General features: G+C 42.5%; 1 protein-coding gene across 1 annotated transcript in view; it reads right to left on the reverse strand.

Moving 5' to 3' along the window:
* Positions 1–4,648: 4,648 nt before the first annotated feature.
* LOC129861452 (putative uncharacterized protein DDB_G0271982) overlaps positions 4,649–10,805 on the reverse strand; it is a 111,856-nt gene continuing 105,699 nt past the window's right edge. The window contains exon 9 of the mRNA XM_055932827.1: positions 4,649–8,169. Within this exon, the coding sequence (XP_055788802.1) occupies positions 8,147–8,169 (23 nt within the window). The 3' untranslated portion in view covers positions 4,649–8,146. The remainder of the gene's footprint in view (positions 8,170–10,805) is intronic.

Below are 10,805 nucleotides of genomic sequence, written 5' to 3' on the forward strand. Positions count from 1 at the left end.
TACACCAAATCTGGAACCAACAGGACCCTGAACAGCTTCTACCCCCAAGCCATAAGATTGCTAAATAGTTAGTTAAACAGTTAACCAATAGCTACCAGGACTATCTGCATTGACCCTTTTTGCACTAACTGTTATGACTCATCAAATACTGTACACTGCTGTTACTGTTAATTATCTATCTGGTTGCCTCGTCACTTTATCCCTACCTATATGTACATACAGTACCAGTAAAAAGTTTGGACACACCTACTCATTCCAGGGTTTTTCTTAATTTGTTCAATTTTCTACATTGTAGAATAATTGTGAAGACATCAAAACTATGCAATAACACATATTGAATCATGTATTCAGACCCCTTGACACATTATTTACGTTAAAACCTTATTCTAAAATGGATTCAGTAGTTTTTCCCCCTCATCAATCTACACACAATACCCCATAATGATAAAGCAAAAACAGTTTTTTTGAATATTTTCCAAATGTATTAAAAATAAACATCTGAAATATCACATTTACATAAATATTCAGCACATTTACTCAGTACTTTGTTGAAGCATCTTTGGCAGAGATTACAGCCTTGAGTCTTCTTGGGTATGACGCTACAAGCTTGGCACACCTGTATTTGGGGAGTTTCTCCCATTCTTCTCTGCAGATCCTCTCAAGCTCTGTCAGGTTGGATGAGGAGCGTCTCTGCACAGCTTTTTTCAGGTCTCTCCAGAGATGTTCGATTGAGTTCAGGCTCTGGCTGGGCCACACAAAGACATTCAGAGAATTGTCCCGAAGCCGGATCTCTTTGAAGCAGGTTGTCATCAAGGATCTCTCTGCACTTTGCTCCATTAATTTCTCCCTCTATCCTGACTAGTCTCCCAGTCCCTGTCGCTGAAGAACATCCCCATAGCATGATGCTGCCACCACCATGCTTCATCGTAGGGCTGGTGGCAGGTGTCCTCCAGACGTGACTCTTGGCATTCAGACCAAAGAGTTCAATCTTGGTTTCATCAGACCAGTGAATCTTGTTTCTCATGGTCTGAGAGTTCTTTGGGTGCCTTTTGACAAACTCCAAGCGGGTTGTCATGTGCCTTTTATTGAGGAGTGGCTTCCGTCTGGCCACTCTACCATAAAGGCCTGATTGGTGGAGTGCTGCAGAGATGGTTGTCCTTCTGGAAGGTTCTCCCATCTCCACAGAATAACTCTGGAGCACTGTGAAAGTGACTATTGGGTTCTTGCTCACCTCCCTGACCAAGGCCCTTCTCCACGTATTGCTCAGTTTGGCCTGGTGGCCAGCTCTAGGAAGAGTCTTGGTGGTTCCAAATTTCTTCCATTTAAGAATGATGGAGGCCACTGTGTTCTTGGGGACCTTCAATGCTGCAGACATTTTTTGGTACCCTTCCCCAGATCTGTGCCATGACACAATTCTGTCTCAGAGCTCTGCGGACATTTCCTTTGACCTCATGGCTTGGTTTTTGCTCTGACATGCACTGTCAACTGTGGGACCTTATATGCAGAGGTGTCTGCCTTTCAAAGTCATGTCCAATCAATTGAATTCACCACAGGTAGCTCAATTTTGAGTCTCATAGCAAAGGGTCTGAATAACTATGTAAATAAGGTATTTCTGTTTTTTTAATTATGAAATTGCAAAAATGTCTAAAAACGTTTTTGCTCCGTCACTATGGGATATTGTGTGTAGATTGATAAGGAAAATAATTAATTTAATCTATTTTAGGTTAAGGCTGTAATGTAACAAAATGTGGAAAAGTGAAGGGGTCTGAATATTTTCAGAATGCACTGTATCGACCTCAATTACATCGTACCCTTGCAAATCTCCTTGGTACTGGTACCCCCTGCATATACGGTAGCCAAATTATTGTTACAAATTTTTTTTTTTTTTTTTTTTTTCACTGTTAGTCTAAACCTGTTGCTTACGAAGCATGTGACAAATACAATTCTATTGATTTGTTTTGATAGTATGACCATCTGTAGAGGATCTACAGATGGACTATCCAGGCTATCCAAATAAAGTGTGACAGTAAGTAAAATAATTGACTCAATTTGAGGAGTTTAGTTTGAATTTGCAAATTGAAATATCCACTCATTGTACTGATCTATGGACAAGCTATAAGTCAGATAGACAGACTAGTTGCAAGCTTGGAGAATCAAACTGAAAGTTAATGTAGGTGTCTGTATGTCTGTATCTGTGTGATGTCAAGCCCCAGACGAGGACCAAGCAGATAGCCACTTTCATCTGAGGCAGGCCAGAGGGGTATACTACAAAGCAGGATCCAGGAGTTAGCCAGCTAACTTGCCTAAATATTCTTAAATAACTTTTTTAACATTTCAAAAAGATAAGCTTGACTCAACAACCAAAACCACAATATATATATATATATTATGCGTTCAGAAAATCAACAGTTATTTCTGGTTGTTTATCAACGTTGGCGGGCTAACTCATTGATCCTGAGGGGTATGTTACAAAGCAAGGTAGATCTACTTAGGGTTTTCTAAAACTAGCCAGTTTCAGTTAGCTTCCCATTCCAGCTCAGGCTTCATCCATACTACGATTGTCACGCCCTGACCTTAGAGATCCTTTTTATGTCTCTATTTTGGTTTGGTCAGGGCGTGAGTTGGGGTGGGCATTCTATGTTTTGTGTTTCTATGATTTTCTATTTCTATATTTTGGCCAGGTGTGGTTCTCAATCAGGGACAGCTGTCTATCGTTGTCTCTGATTGGGAAACCTTCTTAGGTAGCTTTTTCCCCCCACCGTTCTTTGTGGGAAGTTGACTTTGTTTAGGGCACATAGCCTTTGAGCTTCACGGTTCGTTTTTGTATGGTTTCTTGTTTTTTGTCTGCGTCATTCTTAAATAAAGAAAATGTACGCTCACCACGCTGCACCTTGGTCCTCCTCCTTCAACAGCCGTGACAGAACTTCCCACCAACAAAGGACCAAGCAGCGTGGTAAAGAGGACTCCTGGACATGGGAAGAGATCCTGGATGGTAAGGGACCCCGGAGGCAGGCTGGGGAGTATCGCTTTCCACGGGATAGGCGGAGTGGCAACGTTATGAGGGAACACGGCTGGCAAGGAAGCCAGCACTTTGAGATATCAGCTGATGTAAGAAGGGTTATATAAATACATTTGATTTGATTACATGTGAACAACTGACCTCATGCATCTGTTTATTTTACGTGTGAAAATTTCAGCTCAACATGTGAAAACAGCTATTTCACATGTGAAAAGCGATTTCAACTGCAAACTTCACATCAATCAATTACATTTATTTATAAAGCCCTTTTTACATCAGCAGATGTCACAAAGTGCTATACAGAAACCCAGCCTAAAACCCCAAACAGCAAGCAATGCAGATGTAGAAGCAGGGTGGCTAGGAAAAACTCCCTAGAAAGGCAGGAACCTAGGAAGAAACCTAGAGAGGAACCAGGCTCTGAGGGGTGGCCAGTCCTCGTCTGGCTGTGCCGAGTGGAGATTATAAGAGTACATGGCCATTAAGGCCAGATTGTTCTTCAAGATGTTCATACATTCATAGATTACCAGCAAGGTCAAATAATAATCACGTTTATTTTGTAAGGGAATTAAATTATATGGGGGTTTTATACTAAGTGGTATGCTGTTCAGCTAAAATAGTGTAAAAATCTTTAATCAATGAAAATATGATTACATTTGACATGCTCACTTAGGCCTAGAATCAATCAGATCATAGCTGACAGCAGAGTCATGGATGTTTTGGTGGTGTTAAGAGGTTGAACTGTTGGAGCCGTCAAATCGGTAAGCAGCTGCGCCTGCAATCATTGTCACAAAGCCACACCCGCCCAACTCCAGTTAGAAGTTCACAACGATAATTACGCTATACCTGCAAAATTATGAAATGCAATAATGAGGATTTATATCATTTCTGTTGTAGATTTGACAGCTCTAACAAAGTTCCACTACCAACACCCGCTATGTGGATCTGATTGAATAGAGCCCTTAGTACTGACCCCACATGGGATTTACAACTCACAATCTCTGGACTTGGGGTATGCTGAACTTTCTGCTGCACCACAAGTCTGTGGCGCTCCTCTACACATCTTAGCAAAAGAGTGCACTCTGAATGCTATTTTAGTTATCACTTAATCTGACTATTCTCTCATCATTGATTTAATTTACTTATTTCATCAATTTGAGGGTTTCCTGTATAGTTGTCTAATGTTGGTGGGGCATATTATTCTGGTTTAATGTTACTCCTGAATCACAATGATAAATATAATAGTTATTGACTCAGTTATTGAGTCAATAACTAAACTTAGTTATTGACTCAGACATGGGAACGTACTGTAGCAGGAAGAAAGGAATGCCGTGAACCACAGGGTTGTGAGTTCAAATCCCAGGTAAGTGGACATGTTGAATAATAATGACTGTATAAATGAACATACACAATGTAACTGTGTGTCTAATATGTAAGTTAAAAGCACTGTTTGTGTGTATCCTAATGACTCTTTTTTCTTTGCAGGGCCTTACCTGTGAAATCTCATGAAAAAATACATGTGAAAATACATATGTTAAACTTTCTGTGAAATATCATCATGTGAAATCATGTCAGTTGTACAACTGACTAGGTATCCCTTTTTCCTCAAACAGAAAGGAGAGACAAGAGGCATGACCATCCCCCTTTAAACTTTATTAGTTCATCTCATTATTGTTAAGCAAAGCAAAACACCAAATTATGAAGGCATCATTTTCATTTAATAGTACTGTACTCCAATTCATATGGTAATTTATAGTTTCATAGTACTGTACTTTACTGTTATTCATTGGATGTACTGTATAGCATGGAAACACTAAAAATGAATAATTTGTGAATGTATAATTGATAACAACATCGGAAAACAAAATTAAATGCTTTTCGCTCAATTTTCCGAAACCCAGAGAGTAACAGAGTGAATCAATAGAACAAAACATATCAGCCATCACGTTACAGTAGGTAAATAATCAATTACAAATCATCTGCAAGCGATACACCCAAGTATCTGTTAGAAACAGATAATGAAGAAGACGTTTGACAATGTGAAATAAGGCAAACTCATTTGATACAATTATTGACAAACTGGTTAAAAGACGATAAGTAGAGAAAAGAGAGAGGACTATTAAAATGGCTTAATGTTTGACTGTCCCAAATGGCACCCTATTCCCTATATAATGCACTACTTTTGACCGGAGCCCAGAGAGTTAACTATTTAAGGAATACGGTGCCATTCAGGACACAACCCATGTTTGAAGTTCTAAGCGATTCTGGCATGCATTGGAACGAAACGACAGAGGAAGGAACCATAATCAATCTGTTGAAAGATTAAAAGACACCAGACATCCTGTAGTTCAAAGTGCTTGTTGGTGCTGATAAGGAGCTCTTTAATGAGCTTGTCTATGTCTCAAGTGGCACCCCCTTCCCTATACCGTGCACTACTTTTGACCAGGGCTCATATGGCTCTAGTGAAAAGTACTGCACTTTATAGGGAAGGGGGTGTCAGTTGGGACACAGACTTTGTCTGCAGCTACAGATGCTGCTCTCTGAACATCAGACATTGCCAGAGCTTGTGTGTGTATGTGTGTCTCTCCCTCTCTCTCTCTGTGTGTGTGTGTATGTTAACATCAGACATGATCAAGCATTATCTCACTGATGAAAGCAAAGCTGCTAGGGCTGAGTGATGGAGATGAAATTCTTTTGAAGTGTGTGTGTGTGTGTGTGTGTCAAGGAATTAGTAGCTGACATCGTGACTAGGGTTGCAAAGCTACCGGTAATTTACCAAAGTTATCAGAATCTTCAGTAATTTTGGTAATTAACAGAAAATGTATGGCAATTTATCTTAACTTTGGTACTTTATACTTGAATAACTTTAATATATATATAAAGGTATATATATATATATATTCATATATAGTATTAATTGTTATATCTGTGTCCATATTGTCCATGGGTTTCTAGTAGATAGGCTTTTTTGTCTTGAACCATATGGTCTAATTATTGATAAAAGCATCTAATGAACAATGGCATTATTTTCAATTAACTCTGCGACTCTTCCAACTATTCACTTTTCTTCACAACTGTCACCAATTTAACGCCAAAACATTGACACCATGTATATATATTGACAAAGTAAAAAGAATTACACTGTGTCAATGTATTTATTTTTAAACCAATTGTATTCATCAGTTTGTGGTTTATATTTAGGATAATGTTTTACAGCTTTGCCATATTTTTAAAATCCCCTTATTTAATTATGTCAAATATTTTACATGTGATAAGACCAGAGATAATTAGACATCTGTAATAATCTAAAGTAGGGCCACTAGCAAGGGCCACTAGATGTCTTGTGATAGATTACATAAAATCCTTGAAAGATACCAACATCTTAGTAGTTTACTGGTAAACGTAGAAAGTTTCCAGTAATATACCCTACCTTTGCAACCCTAATCATGACTAGCTATCGGCGCTGAAACAGCAAGAAATGTGTGACAAGAAGATATGGCAGACACTCTGAACTTGGTATAATGCTGTGATGTACTCCTGTGTGTGTGTGTGTGTGAGTCCATGATGTTGCAATGTGCTCCTGCCTCCTCTATGTCAAAGGTATTTTCAAAGACCATGTCAGTCATACACGCAGCAATCAACAGAAGCATAGTAAATGCTGGAAGATGTCATGTTCCGTCTTGTTTTCCACTGCTGAATGTCAGACTGTTAAAACTAGTGATAGACAGACAGACAGACAGACAGACAGACAGACAAGGTGCTGTGTCGGTTCTATGGTGCTTGTTAGGAACAGAGGATGGTGGTGGTATACGGAACCCCCAACCTGTAATGTTCACGTCTGCAAACTGGAGCTGGTGCAGCTATTTTGGGTTGGTGAATGTGGCGTTCTGATATTTTTACAGTCCCATGCTCCCAGAATGTTCTAGACTCTAGACGGAATTTAAGGTTAGATGGAACGCTCCCACAATGTTCTAGACTCTAGATGGAATTTAAGGTTAGATGGAACGCTCCCACAATGTTCTAGATGGAATGTATGGTTAGATGGAACGCTCCCACAATGTTCTAGATGGAATGTAACAGAGATATTATATTTAGGATATTATTCATATTCTCAATATATGCCTCTAGAATGGAACATTAGACTTTCCAACAGAGGGTTTATTCCTCTGGCACTATATGGCTATGTAGTAGTAGTAGTAGTAGTAGCAGGAATAGGAGTGGTAGCAGGAGTAGTAGTAGTAGAAGTAGTACTGTAGTAGTAGTAGTAGCAGGAATAGGAGTGGTAGCAGGAGTTGTAGTAGTAGTAGTAGTAGCAGGAATAGGAGTGGTAGTAGTAGTAGTAGTAGTACTGTAGTAGTAGTAGTAGTAGCAGGAATAGGAGTGGTAGCAGGAGTAGTAGTACTAGCACTGTAGTAGTAGTAGCAGGAATAGGAGTGGTAGTAGTAGTAGTAGTAGTAGTAGCAGGAATAGGAGTGGTAGCAGGAGTTGTAGTAGCAGTAGCAGGAATAGGAGTGGTAGTAGTAGTAGTAGTAGTAGTAGTAGTAGTAGTAGCAGGAATAGGAGTGGTAGCAGGAGTAGTAGTACTAGCACTGTAGTAGTAGTAGCAGGAATAGGAGTGGTAGTAGTAGTAGTAGTAGTAGTACTGTAGTAGTAGTAGTAGTAGCAGGAATATGAGTGGTAGTAGTAGTAGTAGTAGTAGTAGCAGGAGCAGGAATAGGAGTAGTAGCAGGAGTGGTAGTGGGAGTTGTAGTAGCAGGAGCAGTAGTAGTTAGATCTAACAGACTGCCAGGTATCGCATCAGTTTGATATGTTACAGTCCTCTATCATGTTTCTTTTTTTACATCCATATTCAAATTTGATCGATGAATCATTTAATGAATGACCGATTCTGTAATAAAGATTGATTGATGATGGATTTCATTGATGACAGATGACATCATTTCATTATAATAAAGATTCAAAAAGTAATGAAAAAGTAATGTAAAATAGGGGAATGAGTTATGTCATGGTGAATGACTCGTTCTTGTGCCTCCGGTCCCCCGGTTTAAGAGGGCATACGGGCACAGGTACTGATGTGGTGGCCCTTTCTTTCTTCACAGTTGGCTGGTTGATTGTCCCTCCTCCTGCTGTTCATTCCTTCTTATCTACAGGATCTGGATGGACAGAAGAAAACAGGAAGAAAATAGTAATAAGAAGAAGTTGATGACACAAGGGTGCAAAAGTAGAGCAACCTTTCCAGAAACACAACAGGGATTGAACCAATCACAGGCAACACAATAGACCTTATTCACACGGTGGACCATGATTGGTGGAGATCCAGGAAGTTGAAGTGCTCCTCATCTACCCCATGATGTTGTGCCAAACTACCCCTCTATTGTGAGTTCCCTAGCACACTATATATATGGGCCCTGGTGAAAAGTAGTGCACTATATAGGGCAGGGGTATTCAACTCTTACACTACATAGTCCGGACTGCTGCTGGTTTTCTGTTCTACCTGATAATAAATTGCACAAACATGGTATCCCAGGTCTAAATGAGTCCCTGATTAGAGGGGAACAATGAAGAGAAAAAAGGTCTAGATTTTTATTTGAGGGATATAGGGCAAAGAGTGCCATTTGGGACGAACAGTATCTTGCATAGTGAGACAATAACTTCTTGTGTGTGTTTGAGTTGGGCATTATCTATGGGATTTGGAGGGGAGATAGGAGAGGGTGAGATAAGACTGCAGGAGAGGGTGTGGTAAGGCTGCAGGAGAGGGTGTGGTAAGGCTGCAGGAGAGGGTGAGGAAAGGCTGCAGGAGAGGGTGAGGTAAGGCTGCAGGAGAGAGTGAGATAAGGCTGTAGGAGAGAGTGAGGTAAGGCTGCAGGAGAGGGTGAGGAAAGGCTGCAGGAGAGAGTGAGATAAGGCTGCAGGAGAGGGTTAGGTAAGGCTGCAGGAGAGGGTGAGATAGGGCTGCAGGAGAGGGTGAGGAAAGGCTGCAGGAGAGAGTGAGATAAGGCTGCAGGAGAGGGTTAGGTAAGGCTGCAGGAGAGGGTGAGGAAAGGCTGCAGGAGAGGGTGAGGAAAGGCTGCAGGAGAGGGTGAGGAAAGGCTGCAGGAGAGGGTGAGGAAAGGCTGCAGGAGAGAGTGAGATAAGGCTGCAGGAGAGGGAGAGGTAAGGCTGCAGGAGAGGGTGAGGAAAGGCTGCAGGAGAGGGAGAGGTAAGGCTGCAGGAGAGGGAGAGGTAAGGCTGCAGGAGAGGGTGAGGAAAGGCTGCAGGAGAGGGTGAGGAAAGGCTGCAGGAGAGGGTGAGGAAAGGCTGCAGGAGAGAGTGAGATAAGGCTGCAGGAGAGGGTGAGGAAAGGCTGCAGGAGAGAGTGAGATAAGGCTGCATGAGAGGGAGAGGTAAGGCTGCAGGAGAGGGTGAGGAAAGGCTGCAGGAGAGGGTGAGGAAAGGCTGCAGGAGAGGAAGAGGTAAGGCTGCAGGAGAGGGTGAGGAAAGGCTGCAGGAGAGGGTGAGGAAAGGCTGCAGGAGAGGGTGAGGAAAGGCTGCAGGAGAGAGTGAGATAAGGCTGCATGAGAGGGAGAGGTAAGGCTGCAGGAGAGGGTGAGGAAAGGCTGCAGGAGAGGGTGAGGAAAGGCTGCAGGAGAGGGAGAGGTAAGGCTGCAGGAGAGGGTGAGGTAGGGCTGCAGGAGAGGGAGAGGTAAGGCTGCAGGAGAGGGTGAGGTAGGGCTGCAGGAGAGGGTGAGGAAAGGCTGCAGGAGAGGGTTAGGAAAGGCTGCATGAGAGGGAGAGGTAAGGCTGCAGGAGAGGGTGAGGAAAGGCTGCAGGAGAGGGTGAGGAAAGGCTGCAGGAGAGGGAGAGGTAAGGCTGCAGGAGAGGGTGAGGAAAGGCTGCAGGAGAGGGTGAGGAAAGGCTGCAGGAGAGGGTGAGGTAGGGCTGCAGGAGAGGGTGAGGAAAGGCTGCAGGAGAGAGTGAGATAAGGCTGCAGGAGAGGGAGAGGTAAGGCTGCAGGAGAGGGTGAGGTAGGGCTGCAGGAGAGGGTGAGGAAAGGCTGCAGGAGAGGGTGAGGAAAGGCTGCAGGAGAGGGTGAGGAAAGGCTGCAGGAGAGGGTGAGGAAAGGCTGCAGGAGAGGGTTATTTAAGGCAGACAGACATAGGAAGGCAGGCTGTCAGATAGGCAGGCACACACACAGACAGATAGACAGACAGAAGACAGGCAGGCAGGCAGGCAGGCAGGCAGAAAGACAGACAGACAGACAGACAGACAGACAGACAGACATGCCCATGTGCTCTGTTGGCTGATATTTTTTGTGTTTATATAGGACCTCCCGCCCACCTACCGTCAACCAATTATGTCAATGCGGAACTATACGGAGCCCTCCGCATTGTTACAACATTTGGGAGGCGCACAGCGATGCGGTACGGACCTCGATTTGTCCTCTGCATGCCTCCGGAGGCTCCACATGTGCGTCACACCCTCCATTGAAACCTCCGACCACATTTTCGGATCAAGCATAACTTGTCTTTAAGGGTGTCATTTTACATGCTAAAAGAGCACACCTGATTAAACCTTTCAATTATCACAATAATAACACCTATGGAATTTTAACTATATAATTTGGCTGACTAGAATTTAAAAAACTATAAGATTCTTCAAAACAATCTACAAAGAACCTTTTGAGATTGAAGAAGGTTTTTTATAGAACCATTTTACAAAAAGGTTCCATAAAGAACCATAAAAAAGGGTTCTGTATCGCCCCAAAAAGGGTTGTAACCATAGCGGAACCCCTTTTTGGTGCTGTATAGAA

The sequence above is a fragment of the Salvelinus fontinalis genome, chromosome 1, assembly GCF_029448725.1.
Source record: "Salvelinus fontinalis isolate EN_2023a chromosome 1, ASM2944872v1, whole genome shotgun sequence".
Taxonomy (NCBI): Eukaryota; Metazoa; Chordata; class Actinopteri; order Salmoniformes; family Salmonidae; genus Salvelinus; species Salvelinus fontinalis.